The sequence below is a fragment of the Ictalurus furcatus genome, chromosome 29 (genome assembly GCF_023375685.1).
Source record: "Ictalurus furcatus strain D&B chromosome 29, Billie_1.0, whole genome shotgun sequence".
Lineage (NCBI taxonomy): Eukaryota > Metazoa > Chordata > Actinopteri > Siluriformes > Ictaluridae > Ictalurus > Ictalurus furcatus.
In genome coordinates, this window is record NC_071283.1 from 10,230,026 (window position 1) to 10,252,330 (window position 22,305).

General features: G+C 40.1%; 1 protein-coding gene across 3 annotated transcripts in view; it reads right to left on the minus strand.

The window, feature by feature from the left end:
* LOC128604116 (adhesion G protein-coupled receptor L3-like) overlaps window positions 1-22,305 on the minus strand; it is a 344,541-nt gene that overhangs the window by 109,635 nt on the left and 212,601 nt on the right. For all 3 annotated transcript variants that reach the window (XM_053618945.1, XM_053618946.1, XM_053618944.1), the window contains exon 6: window positions 8,861-9,661. In XM_053618945.1, coding sequence (XP_053474920.1) covers window positions 8,861-9,661 — 801 coding nt within the window. The remainder of the gene's footprint in view (window positions 1-8,860; window positions 9,662-22,305) is intronic.

A 22,305-nucleotide genomic window follows, 5' to 3' on the forward strand; every position in this document is an offset into this window, starting at 1 on the left:
TGTGGGCATGTGTTTCCATGATAAACAATAGAAGCTATATAGACCAGTCAGCCATAACCTTTAAAACCGCTGACATGTGAAGTGAATAACGTTGATTATCTCGTTGTCAAGTGGTGCAATATATTAGGCAGCAAGTGTTCCTGGTATGTAGTGGGTAGTACCTGCAAAAAGTGGTCCAAAGAAGGACAACCTGTGAACCAGCGACAGGGTGATGGGTGCCCAGGGCTTGTTGATGGCACAAGGATGCACTAGGGGAAGAAGGCAAGCTGGTGGAGGCAGTGTGATGCTCTGGCCAATGTTCTGCTGGAAACCTTGGGTCCTGGCATTCATGTGGATGTTACTTTGACACATACCACCTACTTAAACATTGTTGCAGACCAAGTACACCTCTTCATGGCAGTGCAATTCACTAATGGCAGTGGCCTCTTTCAGCAGGAAAATGGTTCAGGAATGGTTTGAAGAACATGACAAAGACTTCAAGGTGTTGACTCGGCCTTCAAATTCCCCAGATCTCAATCTGATCGAGCATCTGTAGGATGTACTGGACAAACGAGTCCGATCCACGGAGGTCCCGCCTCACAACTTACAGGACTTAAAGGATCCGCTGCTAATATCTTGGTGCCAGATACGACAGCACACCTTCAGAGGTCTTGTGTAGGTCAGAGCTGTTTTGGCTGCACAACGAGGGCCTACACAATATTAGGCAGGTGGTTTTAATGTTCTGGCTGATCGGTGTACAGCTTCTGAAGCTAACTTGTTAAATTGTATTATTTTACATGTTACATGCTCAGATTCAGTCTTGCTTTAACTGTATGTGCAATCAACAGAGGCAATCTCCAGCAATCTCTGCTACTTCTTTCCAAGCTTTATTCTTCTTCGTAATGTCACTTTATACATATTTAAAGAGAATCTAAAGAGAAGAAACCACTGTTATCAGTTTTTTTTTTTTTTTTCAGTTTTGGAGCATCAAACAATAAATGGGAACGAATTTAGGTACGAAAAAAAGTTTCTGAGAAACGTCCAACCATACATGCCATAATATTGTTCCGAGGAATCATTCAAGCCAATCGTGAGATTCAATTTTCGCTTGCTACGTACTGTTGCTGAAATCAAAGCTGTATCTCACACGTACGTAGAAAAAAACAAACATTTGTCTTTTGCTTGCTAGTACGAATGTAAGGTTACTCAGGTTATACTGATAATTAAATAGACCTACACCTTCAAGGGGACTCGCAATCACCTGCTATTTCTACAGTGCATGCAATTATTTTATTTTGAATGGAATGGTGACTTAATTCACCTGTGTGACCATGACTCTTTCACAGAAGAAAGGAAAGAAAAGCTAAAACACTCAGCCCTCAAGGCCTCCGAGTAGACTGTCCGAGATCTAAATTTAGAGGTAAAAGTCATCCGCTGGTTGAAGAAAAGTAATGACCAATCGGAAATGTCTGCAGAACTTCCGCCGCGCTACGCAATGTGTCATGCGGAAACTTCAAAGTATCTCTGAGAACTTGGAGCTTTGTGTGAATTCATCTAAGAGAATCTGGAAAAAACAATATCATCAGACTCTAAAGCGAGGGAGAGGAATACAGCGTTAGGGAGTGCGAGAGAGAGAGCGAGAGAGTGTGGGGGAGAAGAGAGGTAATGTTTGTATGCTATAATTACTTTGAGAGTGCTTACCAAAATCCAGGGTTTCTAAGCTGCTTTACAGAACACACTCACAGTCGAAGTCACTCGCGCACACACATACACACACCAACACACTGCGTGTTTGTAGGGTAGTTAAGCATTCTGGAGCTGAAGGAGCTGTCAGCAAGAGGAGCGATTTCCGAGGTGAGTGGTGCACTGCACAATGACACAACCACTCCAGGACACGAGGACAGATCCCAAGAGAACTGTAGTCTCTTACCAGAGCTGCCATTTTCCCACTCTATGTCTTTCACACGTGCATATACAAGACACAAACACACACAGATGGCAGCCTTCTCTTGCGACATGCAAATGCCAGACAGCCAGTGTGTGTATGTGTGTGGGGGTTTGGATGCCAAACAGACCACGGCGGGTGCCATGATCCACAGATGGCAGAGATTAAGAGGTCTCAAACTCAAAGACAGTGGACAGACAGTGAAGAGAGAGAGACAGAGAGACAGAGAAAGGAGGGTGTAGCTGACTATATTCATCACAATTTTGAGTCGTAATTCGATTTTGTTTCCAGCATTTTCCAGAGTGTAAGACATTGTTTTGCCTGCCACAAGTTGATAGGAATTTAGTAGTTTACCCATGTATTGGTATTTTCATGGTAGATATTCTGAAGTTATGGTAGTTTTCCTATACATTCATGTGTTTTTTTCGTTAGACATGCTAGAGCAGAATCTATGGTGCTGTAGTTTTTCCGTTTCTTTGTATTTTGATGCTCAGCATACTACAACCCCGATTTGGGACGCTGTGTAAAATGTAAATAAAAACCAATTTGCAAATCTCATAAATCTCATATGCCATTCGCAATAGAACATAGAAAACATATCAAATGTTTAAACTGAGGAAATGTACCATTTTAAGGAAAAAAATAAGGTAATTTTGAATTTGATGGCCGCAACATGTCTCAAAAAAGTTGGGACGGGGCCAACAAAAGGCTGGAAAAGTAAGCGCTACTAAAAGGAAACAGCATGAGTATTCGCTCTCCTTGAACTTTTACACACATTGTTTTGTTACAGTCTGGAACTGAAATGGACTTAATTGAGATTAGATGTCATGAATATACACAAAACAGCCAATATTATTGAAACTACATTTTAACACAATAAAATGTTGTTCAAGGAGGTTAAATAATAGTTTTTTTGTGAATGCTGGAGTGTATATATAGTACGTAGACATACTACACCAAAAGTTACAGTGTATTGTTTTTAATACTGTTTATTTGTTTTTGAGGTAGGCATGCTAATTCTGAGGCTGTGAACACATGGGTGTCTTTACTACTGGCATGTTATTGTGTACATTACAGTAATTTATTTTTGGAGTTGTCGAGTTCTAGTGTTGGGTTGAAGACCTCCTTATCTGAGACAGATTCAAGACCAAGACCATAGCCAATGGAGTCCGAGTGAAGACCAAGACCATAGCCAATGGAGTCGAAGTCAAGATGAAGACCATAGCCAATGGAGTCCGAGTCAAGACCAAGACCATAACCAATGGAGTCCGAGTCAAGACCAAGACCATAACCAATGGAGTCCGAGTCAAGACCAAGTATGACAGCGGGGCAAGACAAAGATGAGATCAACACATAGCCGAGTCCATGTCGAGACAGAGACCAGTTAATTTGCTGGTTGTAGAATCAGTCTAACCTAACATGAAATTTCCCTTGAAGTAATTACAATAACCTACCTAATTCTGTATTATCATTTTGTACAAATAAGTACACAGGACATACATAGGACATGGGTGCATACTACCTTTTGCGATCAAATATAGCTGTGTTATATAACTCCAGGGGAGCACACTGGCTTAGTGGTTAGTACGTTTTGCCTCACACCTTGTTGGGGGTTCGATTCCTGCCTCCTCCCGGTGTGCATGGAATTTGCATGTTCTCCCCATGCTTCGAGGGTTTCCTCCCCCAGGCCAAAGACATGCGTTGTAGGCTGATTATCATCTCTAAATTGTTTGTAGCGTGTGTGTTTGTGTGTGATTGTGCCCTGCTTTGCAATAGAAACATTACAACAGGAGCAAGTACTTCATGGAAATGATGTTATTGTCTTGGCGGTGTTGAAAAAACATATTCAGAGTCTTCGTAGACCAAGACCAAGACAAGCCCGAGTAGAATTTCACCTGAGTTTATGACGAGGCTTAGACCATTGATATGTGGTTTCAAGACCAAGACAGGTAACACTATCGAGTTCCACAAACAACTGTTAGACACCACCTCTTTAACAACACCATTTAGAACAACCCAGAAAACACTGTTGTTAGTTTTTTTTTTTCTAATTTCTGACTACATACACAGTTTTAGCTCTATAAAATCAGTATCTGTGACTATCGTTGTATCAGTCAGGCCTTATTCACCACTACACAAATGAACTGACGCTATCATCAGCACAAGAAATAATCCAACAGTATAATGATCCCGCTTGCCATTTGCACCATTTTCTCACTCGAGTGCCACACACAAGGGCGGTTATTAAAAAATGGTGAACATTTAGCCGCAGTCAATATCCGTAATGCCTCTCAGAGCTGCACTAGAGCGAGTAATGGAGCAAGTAAATCCCAGTGGAAACTGCAGGACACTAATCATTCTGCCTGGGTGTGTCCCTCAGCTGTCTCTATAACGCCTGTAACGGCTCTCCGACTGCACTTTCGGAGGCTCTGTCATTGTCCTTTTATCTTTCTGATCTCAGGTATGCACTGGCAACGGCATTACATCACACTAACGACGTGATGAGAGAAGAAAGGAGAGAAAAGGTCGAGGAGGTGAAATCCGAGGGTCAGCCATAATGGAGAGGAGAGGAGAGAAGGGTCAAAGATGACAGGCGGATGAGGGAAGCTCCAGTCCTAAGTCCCTAAGAAGTCGTCTTCATTACTGCACTGGAAAGGAGTTTCTTCTAGAAAGATGGTCTTGTTAAGACACAGCTAAGGCAAGTGAAGACACTGACCTGGTTCAACCTGACTCAACTAGAATGTGTGTGTGTTTTCTCTCCGGGTATCACTAAGAAGCTTTGTAGATGTTTCACACTGAAGCAGCAACACACAGAGGATGAATAATGGTAATATTTACGCATAATCCCATGATGCAAATCGCACATGAACGTAGCACGCACACACGAGCCCAGAACAAAACCACTTCTCTGAAAAATCACTCATTTGAAGAGTAAAGATAGGAAATGCTCTCCAAAACTCAAGGTGAATAACATATTTCTGATAAATCAAGTATTTAAAAAAAAAAAAAAAAAAGAGAACGGCTTGAGGTAAAGTCGTCGCTGTGGAGATGAGGATCCGAGAGAGAGAGAGAGAATGCAAGAGCACTCATCGCTGACCTTGGTGTTCGCATTGAATCCGATTAAACCGAGAACAAAGAGGCGGAGCGAAATTCTGTGCTATGAGTTGCATCGATGAAGTTTATTAGGTTCACCCATCTTCTAATTGCTCTCATTGGCAAGATACACTTGATAAGTTTTGTGGAATAATTTGTGTATGACAACTTCTAGTTCTTTTATCTGATCCGCTTTTATCTGGTTTTCACCTCAGCGACTAACAATACTGGATACTGCCGCTTAAAACTTAAAAGTTAATTCCCAACTAGTTAGAGATGATGAAAATCCTGGTATCGTTTGAGCCATTGCAATGAAACTGGTTCTCTAAAAGGTTTATTAGAGCAGTTTATTAGAACATGGGGATGTGAGGTGCCTTCCGATCTATATCCCCTTCCTAAAGATGACGACTAACGTTAAAGGTTGTAAATATGATGAAACTTTATAAGAAGTCACTTTTTGGGCAAGATTCCAGAGAAGTGGCTAGGCTTTGTAAGGAATAAAACAGTTTGGGATGTGCTGCTATAGGAAAATAAACAATAACGGGGATGGTGTGCTGCTTTCCAACGTGAAGCAAAGTGACTGTCACCAGCTTTTTCCAATAACAGCACATAACAAAGTGTTTTATTCCTCTTATACCACAACAATTTGACATCCATCCATCCATTTTTGGTACCACTTATACTACACAGGGTCACAGGGGAGCCTGGAGCCTATCCCAGGGAACTCGGGGCAGGATGCAGGGGACACCCTGGATGAAGGGCAAGCCCATCGCAGGGCGTAATCACACACCCGTTTACACACTACGGACAATTCTGGATATGCCAATCAGTCTACGACGCACGTCTTTGGCCTGGAGGAGGAAGAACGGGGAAGCAAAACTCCACACACACATGGCAGAGGCAGCATTCAAACACTCAACCCCGGAGGTGTGAGGCAAACGTGCTAACCACCATGCCCCCCAACAATCTGCCAATGGCATGGCTTTTTAGTCTGTTTACAGTTCCGTTTAATGTTGTCGACTGTCCACACCCCCCCTTTCCCTCACCGGTCTCTGTTGCCATGTTACTGGGAAAACCACAAAGTGCAAAAGGTTTTTAAGTTGTCTGATCCGACTTGCTAGTATGTCTGATAATTGGTAATAACACTAGCTAGCTAGATCATCTAATCTAGCTTTGGTGCTAATTCAGTATCTGGAGGTAATTGTGTAGTGCTACAGAGATATGTAGAAGCTGAGTTTATTAAGTTTACCAATTTAGTACCTAATAAACTGAAACCTCAATGTACACGTGTATACAATACAACATCAAGAACCCTACGGATACATAAATTCATAATGAAAACTGATCTTGGTTCATTTTACTCGGGTTCTTGTATGCATATGTATTGCAGGTCAGCAGAGTCAGTTTTGGAGGTTTGCTATACACACACACACACACACACACACACACATACTCACACACACACAAACACACACACCAGTGGGGCTGCAGCTGTGCTGGGAGTACATGCCCGGTGCTAGGATGCTGTGCGTTGCGAGCTCCAGTGAGCAGGCAGATCAGTCTTATATACCTACAGGGCACAGGTGACATTGGGCCTGCTACACACACCAGTCTGTATTTACACAAGCACACACACATTCTCTGTATGCTCAGTAAGCACTGCTTTTTTCGTTAAGTATAACAGCATGGAGGCCAGTTCATTTCCAGTGAGAGTAAATTTGGCACTATATAGTTAGGTCACCTTCTGAGCCCAGACTAGCTAATGTGTGCAAGAACACCATTTTGAACACTTTCACTTAATAAGCAGTGGCAACAACTGTGGCCCCATGGCTGAATCTCTGCATGGCAAGCCAAACAGGAACATAAGAAGGAAGCAATTAGGCACAATGGCTACTGCCCTGCTGCTCAAGGAGGGTGCATACACACCTCACACATACACATGGCACAACTTGTGCAAACCCATTATCACTGTTGTTAATACACTGGGCAAAGAAGTCAAGCACAGGTAGAGGGAGATGGAAAAAGGAGCAACAGTGGAAGGGCTACAGCTTGCCAAAGGTGACAAAGACAAATTGGGGATTTGGTACTGGGGAGTAAATTTGGTCTGACATGTCAGGTGGACAAACAAATGACAAACGCACATGACTGTAATTTGGTTTTGGACAATTCTCACAAACTAGCCAGCTCTCCCTTGTCATACTATAGGTATCAACCGGCAAGGGTGAAGGCCAACAAGTGCTTCCTCCGAGACACATCAAGCCAACCAACCACATCTTTTCAAACTGCTGCTCAGAGTAACATTCTCAGAGGAAAGCACTATCTACCATCTTCCAGATACATGAACTCACAGATACCCATGACTGGGGTATATCATTCCTCCAACCAAGCGATCAAGGCCAATTTTTGCTCTCTTGCACTTCCAGCCACGGTTGACTGTGGGATTGTCGAGATTCCAACTTACGATCTCCGGACGAACGCTTTTCAATTACTCCTCTCGAGAGCCCCACTGATCACTATTTTAAACAACAATAAACTCCACAGATTTGGTCTCGGCAAATGTAGGATCCCCTTTTTTTGGGAAGCAATTCACTTATTGGAAAAGATTACAGTCCAAGATTACAGCTGAGCTGTGGCAGTCCTGGGATTTCAAGCTCACGATCTTCTGATCGCTGACTCGGAACCGAAACCACTGAATGGTCACTGCCCTATTCACAAACATTGTGCGCTATATCAAATGTTTTAACTTACTACCTTAGCCTCCTACCTACCACATCCTCAGAAAGTGCTCTACAATTTGAGCTAATTCCCAAGTTACCCCACACAAAGGCAAAACAATGCATTGGTATCGCAGGGAAGCTAAGTAAGGGTACTAATAGCTGCTTTCAAAGCTTCAAAGCTGCTCTCATTGTCAAGGAAGGATAATGAAGTGGTTTCTAGCCTGATTGAAAAAAAAAGTAATTCAACATCTAAACACTCGTTCATTCTTTTCTTTAATGCTGGGCGCTATCAGGATAGCACAACTAAATAAATAAATTAAAACAGGCAATAGCAATTACAGTGGCTCTGGAAAGAAAGAACAACCCAGTGCCAGAATAACCTCCTTTAATCAACTGGATGTTTTGTCTCGTTCTTGTTTTGTTTTGTTTTTTTTTGTTCTGGTGAGACTTCAAATGATTCACCAGTGTAATTACTCTAGAGAAGTAGCAACATTTCTCTCACAGCTGCCAGCCATGTTTATTAGTAATAGCAAAAAATGAACGTCACACTTAAAGGAATCATAATTACCACCAAATAATTACCACAAGCCCACACAGAAATGTGAGCAGAAAAAAAGACACAACAACAACCCAGTTTTCTTTTCTGCAGTTCTATTAAGCTTAAAAAACTAATGTATATATATATATATATATATATATATATATATATATATATATATATATATAAATCTTTGCTCTCTGCTCCAATTAGAGTTCATTCAAAAAGAAACACTGCTAGCATGTCTAACCCCCTCAACCCCGCCACACTCAGCATTAGCGACACTACAGGCAAAGCTTTTGCTAAAACCACCAATTACCCAAGAACATTTCCTTCCCTTGCTACCCACTCATTTTATGCAGTGCATTTCTCAAGTGAACTAAAGGATACCAGAACTATTTTCACATCCTTCCCCCAGTGACCTCGACTCTACTGGTCCGATAAAACACTTCCTCACAATTGCTATGAATCACGGAGGGTCAGGAAAAATACTAAAGCACAAAGCATGGCTTTAGAACCCACCAAACCTTTAGACAAGCACACTGAAGTGAGATAAAACAAATTAACATGCCTGCATAGACGCCTTACCTGGTCGAGTGTCAAGTGCCCCGAAATCCAGTGAGTATTTAACCACGTGGTAGTTATTCCAGACGTAGAGCAGGTTGTCCCTGGGGTTGTAATCTACGGCAGCGATGTACTGGTACGAGTTGGGAAAAGGGATATCTAGGTAGCCATCTTTGGAAAGCTCCGTGTTGTAGATGTAGTCGATCCTGTTGCCTGTGGCCTCGCTATCATCGTCCTCGTAGACGCTCCGGAGCACGTAGAGCACACCGCAGATCATGAAAGCATTGGAGGCTGAACGTTTATCGTAGGCTGTGTCCCAAGTACCTTCCACACGCAACGTGTATGGGTTCAGCTGGCTGACCACGATGCGACCACTGTTCTGCTCAGTGGCGTAGATCACCCATAGTCCATTCTCATCTACAGCCAGGTCCAGGTCTGATTTTCCCCCCCAGCGGTAGGGTGACGTGTCATGGTAGTTGGCACCAGCGATGATAGCCTCGCCACTCTTGATGCGTGTACGCAGGTCAAACTTGACAATGTTCCTCGTTCGCTCCTTGTTGAAGAAGAGTGCGCCATCATAGACTACAAAGCCTGTGCCGTCCACCCGGTGGGGGAGTTTGTACGTAGTCGTGGGTCGTCCTGCAATAAAGTCCTCCTTGCTGGAGTACTCGGTGAGGGTGTCTGTGCGGTACGGTGTCCACGGCATATAGTAGATCTTCTCCGAGGCCTGCAGAGGGTCTTTGCACCAGGCTCCTGACTGGTGATCAGACTCAAACAAGTGTTCACTTTGGTACACACCCCTCAGGAGGCCTGGACACAGGAAGACTACAGGACACAAGAGGACAATCAGTGCAATTTCACCACTGATAACCATTGATTACAACATAATGAGAGTGAAAACGACAGTATGGGGTGTTTCAGAAAATGAGATTGCTCGTTTAACCGGTTAACGTCTCTAGGCAGTCACTTTACCCTTAAGACTCTGGCGAAATGAATTCAACTAATCTTGGTCATCAAATAAAACCGATCTAATAAAACTCACAAAATACCCTTCTGGGATGATTTATAATAAAAGAGCAGCCCTTACGTCTCAACACCATCGCAGACACTGATGTGATGCTAAAACATCTTGCGTTTACCCAAGCAAAGGTTGCGCTGTAAATTTTGATAAATATGCCCAGGCGTCTTATTGGCAGTTGGTCAAGCAGGGTGGCGGCTTTGGAGACACAATAATTATTTTATATTTATTACTATCTGAACATATTCCCTCCCAATGGTAAGCCCAAGAAGATGTAGTCAATTTGTGTCATTTTGATTTATAATGCCTGCTTGCCTAAAACTAATAAGAGCCCATCCCTCTGCTTACAGTTTCCCAGCAGAATCGAATTTGCAAGCACATCTGAGCTTTGGTTTCAATAGCTATGGATCAGGTGCCCGATCCATACGGCTAAAAGGATTACTTTAGAAATATTGTCTAATTCCTATTAATTCCACTATCATGTATTGACACCAAAGACAATATAATTTAGAGAGAGGCAGTTAGCAGAGGTTTGTAATGAAATGCTGCACTTCTATGGGGTTGGGTGGAGTTGACATCTACTTCTGATGCCTGCATCTTTTTGATTGCCTCTAACAATTACAGTTTGAGCAAAGTGCAAAAAGTTGCCACAGTCTTGAATGAAACATGTAGCTCTGCTTTTGTCCAACCTTTACTCGTCCTACATTTTATCATCTTTCGAAAGAGATACAAGACGGCGTCTCGGTTTAAAGCCTAAGGAACGCTGTACGGCTCTAAGGGAGATTAAGATCTAGATTAAGATCTAGATCATGAGGTTTCACAGTGATTAAAGATGGGACGCAGATAATGAAGAAAAGTTATCGTTTTGGAGGTACAAGATTCTCTGACGATAGGACCACTTTAAAACACGCAATTCCTCGTGTGTCCTAAAATGCATAGCAGTCCAGATTTCCTGAAGGTTGGTAACCCAATAACCATTTAAAGTCATTATATATTCATGAGAAATCCTGCTGAATGATCTTTAGTTCCGGACGATATGACCTTCATTCCGATTCAAAGCACTGCCCCGAGAAGTGAAGAGATATGGGGCAAAGCAATGCTTATGCAGGCATTATAAACCTTAATAGGGTATAATATTGGATGTTAGATATTCTGATACATTATACAATTGTTATAATGTGACTAAGAATGAAGAAGAGAACTAATTTGACCATTCAAACATCTACAGTGTCGTAAAGACAGCTTTCTATGAGAGACCGGTTTTTACAGTGGGAAGTAGTGGAAAGAATATTTGCCCTAATATATGTTGGCATTAAACACACAGAGTACCCGGTCTTAAAGGAATAGTTCACCAAAATGGAAATTTACAGAATTATGCATAAGTTCCAGTGCTAAACTAAGGAAGCAAACTTCAGATATCAAATATGTCATGGCTGACTGAACACATTTACATTTCAATTATTCATTTTCCATTAAACCTCAATCCTGAAAAGTTCTAACGCACCCGATTCAGGTCATTGGTTATTACTTATGATAAATTAGGTGTGTTCTGGTAGGGGGAAAAAACAAACAAACAAAAAAAAACAGTAACACATCTTGCAATACACTCCAGTGTCAGAGTCTTAGAATCTAATTTTAATGAAAACCTGTATTCTCATGGGAACATCACTTTTGAAAACAACTAAAACAGGACAAAGTTCAGATCTCAACAGGTTAGACAATATCAAAATTATATTACCTTTATAAACATAACGTCGAGGACAGTATGGACAATAATTATGTGGCTAGCAGAGACATGTTTAATTTTGCCAAGTGCAGGGATATAGTACCTGACTCAAAAAGATTGGAGCATGAGTTAAATTTAAGTTAACTTGATCATATGACATCACCGCTAAGCCTTTCTTTTAACGTCTTTGGCTTGATGTACTGTTACTGTTAGCATAAACTATTGCTTTTAATACACAATTTCATAGTTCAGCAACATTAACTATGTACTTATGAGGACCAAAGAAAGGCTGAGGAAAAGTGACCTTCTTAATTCTTATTCAGACTGTATCAGTTCTACACTTGGAGGTGGAGTAATAATTGCCTTTTAGTAATTTTAGTCCTCAAACTCATCATGTCATTAACTTGGAAAGATTACTTCTTACCAGTGTTTACTATAAAACACCCTGTAGGACTAACTTCAGGGCTTATGTAGATGGATAACAAATTAAAGGAAGAAATATGGTGACTCTGTGCCATTTTGGTGGCGTGGTTTGGCTCCGCATGTCCTCTTCGAGGTTAAGGTTACTGCAAATCCATATGAAGTTCTTCTGATTGATCGCCTTTATCCTATGATGAAAGATTTCTGTTCAGATGGGAGTGATCACCTCCAAGATGACCCCAGATCTCATCCTGTCACCAGATCTCAAGTCCAGATTTTGGAGTGACGTGTTAGACAGCGCTCTCCACCACCATCATCAAAACACAGACTGAGGGGATGTCTTTTGAGGGATGAATGATGTTCACTGCTACAGTAAATTTTCAGAGAAAATGAGTGCCAAGCAACAATTTATGTTGTTTCTTTTCTTTAATTTGTCACCCATCTGTATATTTAGGGGCAAAATCAAGCTAGACCAGGACTTTTTATGGGCAATTATTTTATGTCTGCCAAGCTAGATTTGCCCACTAATGGACATCCATGGAGCGCTCTGGTGAGTCACTGGGAAGTTTGCTAGAAAGCTATGCAATGTTATATTATTTCTTGTGCAAATCAAATCAGAGACCAAGTCTGCTTGCATGTGAGCTAAATATTAGGCTAAGTATATTTTGTGAATGATAAATAAAACAAATTGCCAATTTGGCTAATGCATTGCACAGCTATTTTTCGTAATTAAATGCAGTAATTTATGCTTAGCCATGGACTGAGCTACGAGAGTGAAAAGCTGGAATAGTGGTGATGTCATATCATCTAATTCATGACTTAAACTTGTTGACCCCGGGACGCTGGTCACTTGGCGAGATCAGGATTTGGGCCAGCAAACAGATGGAGGACAGACGTGAGAGGAAGCATGCAGAGTGAAGGAAGGGGTGACAGTGAAACAGGACAGACATAAACATGGATAGATCGGGAGAACAAATGTAAATAGATGGCTGATTAAGATTAAACATTTTGCATTGAGACAGGACAAGCTCCCTCTAATCAACCCACTGTCCACTAACAACATCGTGATTGCTATTAGATCCAGCTCCACCACCACTGTAGACACAGCTATATGGGAGAAAGTGTGCAAAATACGCACATTCCATGGTTATCATTCTGGTTCTCTATGAAATGTGTGTACTGTTGATTTCATTCCCCTTTTTTGCTGCTATGTATTGGTTAATCAAATGTAATGTGTTACAGACACTAGATCAGAACAGTTAGTAAGAGCTCCGTTCAGCACCGTGATACTAATCACGTCTGTAGTGTAGTTCTGTTGTTCGGTAATACCGTAACCGTTGACGTATTGTACATGTCGAGATGCTTTTCTGCTTGTAAAGAGTAGTTCATTGAATTACTGTAGCCTTCCAGTCAGCTTAAACCAGTCTGACCATGTGTATATATGCAGGTGTGTATGTAGCACCCTTTCCAAATCCCCAGACCATATTTCCTCAGCCTGCAACCTGCATGCCTCATCATAATGATGTCATTTCAAAGCCTGACAGCTTACTGGTTATTGATTGGACGATGCGGTTGATTTTAAAATGAGGTGGCTGTGTCGATACGGCTGCGGTGGGATCCTATGAGATTTAATACACATCGCACAAACCAGGCTATATTGAATGTGTGAGTGTGAGTTTTAGCAGTGGAGTCAGAAAGAAATCGATTCTTTTATAATTACATGAGGTGCATTCGGGAAGACGGGTCTGGTTTGGGTACACTTATAATCTATATGTGTAACAGCTCTCCGGGGCTTGGAGGAGTTATCAGATATATTCTGCAGATTTTTCTAGACCTGTGTGTATGTTTAGCTTTTCACTACATTCTCTTACATACTCGGATTTGATTTATCCATCTAGGAATTTCTATGCAAAGGTTTTACAACAGGTTTCCTATTGAGAAAACTTTCCAAGTAGAACCATTTTAGTGATCTAGTGATCTAAACCTTTAAGGAGCCCTATTTCCTGAAACGATATACATTATATACATTAAATACCTACATGCATAGCTAAAAGCTCGGCTGCTTGTTTTGGTACTTCTTTGGTACTCAAAGTATCATTAGGGTTCTCTGATTTGTGTCTTATGGAAGAAGGTTTACAGTTTCTGTGTAGAACCCTACAGTGGAAGGTTCCAAGTAGACCCCTTTAACTATCCCAATATGTTCAATACACTCTTAATGAAAAGGCTTCATCGAGCACCATAAAGATTTCTCTGGTTTGTGCATCTTGTAGATCTGAGATGTCTTCAAGTTTCTGTGAGGATTTTTTACAACGGAAGTGTTCAGAAACTTGTTAGAGACCTGTATAGCTAAAAGCTTGGGTTGTTTTTGGTCCTGTAACCTGATTAGTTCTTTATAGACAAAATGCTCTTGAACAACTGGAATTTTTAAAAATAAATAAATAAATAAATAATGTTGCCATACATCTCATTTTATCAAGACAAATCCATAAATGTATGCGAAGTCTTTATTTCATAATCCATAACGTCCAAGTCGTATCTAGTGCTACTTTAAAGAGTCATTAGGGTTCTTCAGCTTGTTCCAAGCAGAACGCCTTAACTATCCAAAGAATGCTTGACAACCCATAGTTTCGAAGAGTGTAACTTCATCTACAATCTCTCAGGGTCTATCTATCTATCTATCTATCTATCTATCTATCTATGCTCTTTGAAAGAATCTAGACAAAGTTTAGCTCTAGAACTCTAAAAAGGTTCTTCAGTCTGTCTCTCTGGGGAGAGCCTCAACAGCCCTGGCAGAGGGTTTCCATTTCAGAGAAGGTTCCAAGTACCACCAAAAAAAAATTTAATACACCAGTGGAGTGGTGACTTCAGTAATGTATATTTTGTTGTATCCAGGGACACCTTTAACTCTTTATTGCACAGTTATTTCATGAAGATGTATACATGAACGAGTACAATAATATTTTATTGATCTATCAGAACCGTAGAGGTGTCTATTCTTGAACTTTCCATTGATATTACACATTAGATCCACATTAGTTTGATTTGAAGTTAATGAGGTTTGGATTAAGCCAATTTAAGACACCCGTCAAACATTAAATAAAAATTACATAAAAATAAATAAACATCATGGACCTCCTGGCTATGCTTCAAGGACCCCACGTTGAGAATCAGTGATCTAGGACACTAATTTGAATATAGATATGTGGACTGATCACTAAATGGACACCTAATTTGGACATTTTTGCGCGAATCCAGCAGCAAATCAGGGGAACCAAACCAATCACGGGTGTGAAAATGTGGATGGGCGTGTATAGAGGAAATACATTTTCCAACAACAGAAAAACAAAAACACACACCACATCTGCAGAATCCACTTTCATAAAGAACATATTTGGGGGGGGGGGGCAGGTTTGTGGGGAATGGGGGGAGGATTGTGAGAGGACATTTCACTTTACCTTTCTGTTCCACTTCTAGATAAGGCATGGAAAAGAAAACAGAGAGAGAAGAGAAGAGAAGAGAAAAGCAGGACAATGAATCATCACATAATAACCATAATATTGCACATATATAAACGGCTCAACCTGTATCCTGTAGCGAGAAAGAAATGTCAATTGTGTTTGTGCTGAGTCAGCGTCCTTGAAGAAACAGCATTTAGAAAAGTGACCGGGTTAAATATGATGCATTTTACTGAGAAAACAAAATACTGGATAAACATTCATAAGTGCATGTTATCACCGAGGCAAATAAATGACAAATTCCATAAGAGTACATGAGTGTGTGTCTGATTGGCTGGGTAGTTTGTAGTAGCAAGCAAAAAAAAAAAAAAAACACATCAATTTCTTGTTCAAGTCTGTGACACAAAGCCACAATTCTAGCGATTTTTATTAAGACTTGCTAAATATTATGCAAATTAAGCATAGTGTGTCATCGTAAAGCGACAAATCCAAACTACTGCCTTTGGTAAATTTCTCAGACCAAATCTGTTTCACCTTTTTCTGCATTTTATTGTGAATATTATACCACAGTGGTACTGAATTCTGGATTCTGATAGGTCAGAAGGTGTTAACTGTCTATTAAAGTGTTCCTTCTGTTACCTGTAATTGTTTCTATAGTAACAACAAACATACACAGTTTTTTTTCTTTTTTAAGCATGTAATTGATGCGTTTGTGATGTGGTAAAATTTCTTTGGGGAGATGTTTATTGAGCATTTAGGGAAGGAGTCTCCAGTGTCGGTGCTTTGTAACAGTCTGAGGTACAGCTGCACTGTAAAACCGGATAAGTTCATTTAACTCAAAAAATTTGAGGAAACTAATTACCTCCAAATGTTTAAGTTGATAAATCAATTTCTTTAAGCCAAATACACTTAAATGACAGAGTAAAATTTTAAATTTAAGTATATTTAAATTGTTATATTTAAGTATATTTGGCTTCAAGAAATTGATTTATCAACTTAAAAATGTTGAGGTAATTAGTTTCCTATTTCCTAAATTTTTTTAGTTAAATGAACTTATCCGGTTTTACAGTATGTAAGTTTTCCCCTGTAGGAAAGTCTTCAGAGCAGAAACGTTTATGTTTTGTGATTTCTCATTAAAATGACAGCCTGCCTTTTTGTCTTATATGTGGTTAAGGTTGGTAAGGGAACGGCCATTTATAACCGTTATAAGTGATAGGATGTTTCCCAACAACGAATGAACAAAAAAATATGATTTGGCATTCTTTAATAAATTTAAAAAATGGCAAATCGCTGTGATATACGAGGGATAAAACACTTTAGAACATGCTGTTATTGGAAAATAATCAACGTTGTCGTGGTAACAGTTACTCTACTTTCTGTTGTTGATTTTCCTATTTTCCTATATCATCACACCTAATAGTGTTTTATTCCTTACTCAACACAGTGATGTGTATAAATTATAGACCGACTGCGTAATTGTGAGCTTTTACTTTCTTACTGGAAATGGACACGCCATACCTACAAGAGTAACTTCTTGTGGCATCCGTGACGTTATGCTTGCTGATGTAACTGCAGGGAAAACGCACCAGTGTGTCTTTGTCTGTCTTTGTGTGGGTGTGTGTTTTGCACTCACTTGCCTTGTCCTTATTAATTTAATAAAGCAAGACTAACCGCAGTCTGAGAGACTGACAGCCAGATATTAAACCCAATGTTGTAGACATCAGTGGAACAATCTTTTCTGATGACTCTGATATTTCATATTTGTGACACGCGGAGGAACGCAGCCAAGTGTTTCATCTGATATAAGGTGTTTATTAGAACCGCTGAACCCTGTTTCGTTATTATTTACACCGACCCTAAGAAAAGCAGTTAAGAAACAGAGGACACTGAATCTACAGTGAACTGTCTTAATGTACACACATGCTTATTAAGTGTACTCCCCTCTTCCCAATGGTCAGCTTTTTAATGGCAATATTTTTGGGAAAGCCTGGAGGTTGGATGGCATGCACCTTCCTGCTGATGAAGTTTATTTATTGTTAAAAAAAAAAAAAGCTGCTCAATGGGAACCTATAAAGCTAAACACAGTATTGTGGTTTTAACAGGTTCTTATAACAAGAATACCATTTTTTTCAGACCGAGTACGAGTAAAAGGGCAATTTTTTTGCTTCTCGTTTAACCTGATCTGGATATGGAAATGATCAGTGGTATCATGGAACATGACAAACTGTTCACCCTATCAAGCAAAGGGAAAGGATGCATTTAAATCTCAGTCCTCAGTGCTCGCTGAACTGTACTGCTCCACACTCGCAATTACCATTGTGTGCTCGCAATTTATGGCACCTTATTCATGCTTATTCTTTATGAACAAGTTTGCTGATACTGCTCTCAGACCAACTGCCATCACCATCTCTATTAAAAAATACTGCTATGGTTATTTGTATTGTTGGATGTAGTAGCTCCTCTTCTTCTTCCTTTATGTTTGTGTTCCATAATGGTTTAGATACTGGTGTCTACAGTCTGACTATAAATATACAGAAAATAACGACGAGATCAACAAAAGCTGATGTTATCCTTCAAATTCGAAACAATCATGTTCCGAGAAGTCAACAATAAAATACGGCTGATGGGTAGAAACAACGGTTATGTCACAGCTTGTTTATTTAGTCAAATTATACATTTTTAAACTATGATCTATCTTGGGGCATGTCTGTCCTTTCATTAAAGTGAGTAGTCACTAAACTTTGGGACAGTAAGACTAAAACTGAATATAAAAAAAAAACAAAAAAAAAAAAAACAGCAAATTGCCCTGTTTTTCCTTCTGAACAAACAGGTTTTAATCATGAAATACATCCAGATCACTGTCATTTCATATTGTGGGACATCACAAAATATGACGAGGTAATTGATGTTGGTATTGCTGCTTTTAAAAAAATAATAATTAAAAATTATAATAATTTTTACGAGCACACTATTGGACGGATACATAATACCAGTATTGGTATCAATGCATCCCTAGTGATAATGTGATAAACCGTGATAAGAGATTTCTGTGAGACCTGATTAATAAGAGAACTCATTTAGTATATTTTCTGATGATTATCACAATCTAGAAGCCATATAATAACTCGATGAACATGTCTCCACTTAAACTCTCAAAAACCTGTCATCAGGACCGTTTACTGCTCACTGTTTTAGCTATATACATTTCTTATTAGTTGCCTTGTAATACCAATACTGATACTAACAATATGCCTTTATAAAATTGTACACACACACACACACACACACACACACACTTTAATTCGAGGTAAAAAATCTCAATGCCCGTTTTATGCTGTTCTCCTCTGCATTGCTCAGTGAGGTAATGACGTATGCGCACACTTATCAGTCCCGGCCCGCGCTAATAAACCGGCCCGCTGGTCAGCACCACAATGACCACGAACACTGCCGCGGTTATCAGCTTTGCGCGCTGTCTCACGCTTGTCAAAACGAACCAAATGGAATCGGCCAATCGAGCGGCAAGGTCACTCCCGTACCGAGACGACGCACACACACACACACACACACACACGCACAAACACAGAGCGCAGACGATTTGTCACAGCCCATCGAGCAGCGTCACAACTAAGCAGCAGATAGAACGGAGCGCCAGGACTCGCACGAGAGAAAGAGGAAGAGAGACGGACAGAAAAGGAAGGGAGGGAAATTGGATAGGAAAAGCTTTTCTGATGCTTTCTGAGTATTTAATAAGATTTGCGAAGGCTGTCACTGACTGAGACAGTTATAGACTTAACAGTGAGGAAAGGATTTAAGGAATGTCGAGGCAAAAGTGCATTAAAGGCTCGTCCGTCACTTTGTCTGTCCGTTTGTGAATGAAAAAATACCGAAAATAAAAATCGGCCTTTTAATCCAGTTGATCTAAGAAATAATCGACTGATCAAAATAAACACTAGTTGCAGTCCTAATAATGATATTAAGACCCTGGCATTACTAACATTCGTATTTTTATTTTAGAATGACTTTACATGACAGGTTATAAATGATGTGTGTATTGTGAATAATATGCGTATTCTGTACTTATGACCAGCTCATATTTTGGATTCTTTTTTTCTTTTCTTTTTTTTCTCAGATTGAATAAGTGATGAATATAAAATGATGTAAAGTACCTCCTTTGAAAGCATTTGACATAATGCCAACGATCACCAGAAATCCTTTTAAACATTAAAGTTAATCTTTCTGCATTCATTATTATTCATATATAATGAAATACATATAAACACACACACACACACACACACACACACACACACACACATATATATATATATATATATATATATATATATATATATATATATATATATGTGTGTGTGTGTGTGTGTGTGTGTGTGTATGTATATATATGGACTGCAGAACATGGAGGGGAAAAGCTTTCTGGCAATACATTATGAAGATATTTCATTATAAAAATATCCTTGACAATACAGCTCATTTCATGCTAGGTTTAGTGTAGAACACAACGCTACATGCTGTTAAAGGAAAATAATCAACGGCATGGTGGTGGGATGAAGTGGAGCTACTGTTACACCCCTGAATTAGATTTCTTTTTCTTTTCCTCCAGCATCAGGTCCCAAAAAGTTTGATTCGTTTTACACCACAGCAATTTTCCAATGAGTACTTTTTATCTGTTTATAGTTACATTTAATGTTGTGGAACGTCCATGAAACTAATTAGTTCCTGTTGTTACTTTCAGCTATAAACAGCCGTTCCCTCTCCGTCACTCTTCTTCTCTCTGTTCATGTTAAAAACACGGAGAAATTCATGCAGCAAGCGCTCCATCCTGAAGCCTGTTAGAGACTCCTGCATAACTTTTAAATAAACATCTCCTGAGAGGAAACAACAATCAACAATTGTATCAATAATTTGTTACACAACATGTTTTTGCTTTTTTGCATGTTTTTTTTTTTTTTTAAATCTGTTAAATAACTTTAGATTATGCGACACATCTGGCACACACGTCGCTGTGAATTAGTGGTTACTATGGAAACGATGAGGTATTACAACAAGTGCGTTAATATAGACTTGTGATTTGATTTGTGAAATGAATCAACACCTTCTGACCAACCAGAACTGAGAATTCAGCTGTTTATGATTACCTGAAGGAAGGAAAGAAGAACGGAAGGAAGGAAGGAAGGAAGGAAGGAAGGATGAAAGAAGTGAAGGAAGGAAGGAAAGAAGGTATGATGAAAGGAAGGAAGGAAAGAAAGATGAAAGAAGTGAAGGAAGGAAAAAAAATGAATGATGAAAGGAAGGAAGGAAAGAAAGAAGGAATAATGAAAGGAAAGAAGGAAGGAAGGAAGGAAAGATGAAAGGAAGGAAAGAAGGAAAGATTGAAGGAAAGAAGGAAGGAAGGATGAAAGAAAGAAAGGAAGGAAGGAAGGGAGGATGAAAGGAAGGAAGGAAGGAAGAAGGGAAGGAAGGAAAGAAGGATGGAAGGATGAACGGAAGGATGGAAGGAAGGAAGGAAGGAAAGATGAAAGAAAGGAAGGAAATATGAAAGGAAGGAAAGAAGGAAGGAAATATGGAAGGAAGGAAAGAAGGAAGGAAATATGGAAGGAAGGATCAAAGGAAGGAAGGAAATATGAAAGGAAGGAAGCAGGAAAGGCAGGAAAGAAGGATGGAAGGATGAACAGAAGGAAGGAAGGACATAAAAGGAAGGAAGGATGGAAATATAAAAGGAAGGATGGAAGGATGAACAGAAGGAAGGAAGGAAATATAAAAGAAAGGAAGGATGAAGGTTGGAAGGAAGGAAGAAGAGAAGGAAGGAAAGAAGGATGGAAGGATGAACAGAAGGAAGGAAGAAAATATAAAAGGAAGGAAGGATGGAAGGAAGGAAGGAAGGATGAAGGTTGGAAGGAAGGAAGGATGAACAGAAGGATGCTCATAAATTTTAGACAAACATCTAACAGAAATATAGAGCCACATCCCCGACTGGACGTGCTTCTCTGTTAAACAAGACTTTTTTGAATCTGGTTTAATGTCACGGAGCGAATGCCTCCCAACTCCATGTGTATGAGCTGTTACTATAGAAACAATAATGTGTGTTAAAAGTTGCAGGAGCTTTGAATAGTATGTGGCTGAGGAGAGGAGAAGTCTCTCTCTCTCTCTCTCTCTCTCTCTCTCTCACACACACACACACACACACACACACACACAATCTCCCTCCACATCTCTTTTCTGCTGTCCTCAGATCCTCACTTTTCTTTGCCATTGTTCCTGTCGCCTTTACTGTGTGTCTCCACACCCACCCACTTATCTACTCGCTTTCATTCTGTTCTCTCTATCTCTCTTTCTCTCTCTCTCTAGTGTTTTATAACCTTGAGGCTATAAAGAAAAGTGTACGCTATTCTCTCTCGGTGTGTGTGTGTGTGTGTGTGTGTGTGAGAGAGAGAGAGAGAGAGAGAGAGAGAGACTGCAAGGGACTAAGTGTGACAGGTGTAACAGATTGGAACTTGGACATCCAATCCCACTAGGGACACACACACACACACACACACATACACACACACACACACACACATGGTCACATAACTAGAGCAGACATAATTCAAGGCTCTCTTTTTTAAATATATTCCAGCCTCAAAGCCGGATGATAAAAGCAGCTGCGTTTGTGATGTCTGTGTGTGTGTGTGTGTGTGTGTGTGTGTGTGTGTGTGTGTGCGTGCATGCATGTGTGTGTGCGCCTCCTGCAACTTGTGATTAAAAAGAAAGCATCTATCATATTCTGACCAATCACAGTCACCGGTACACACTGCCGTAATCACACCTTTGCTTGGCATTTTTTTCCCAG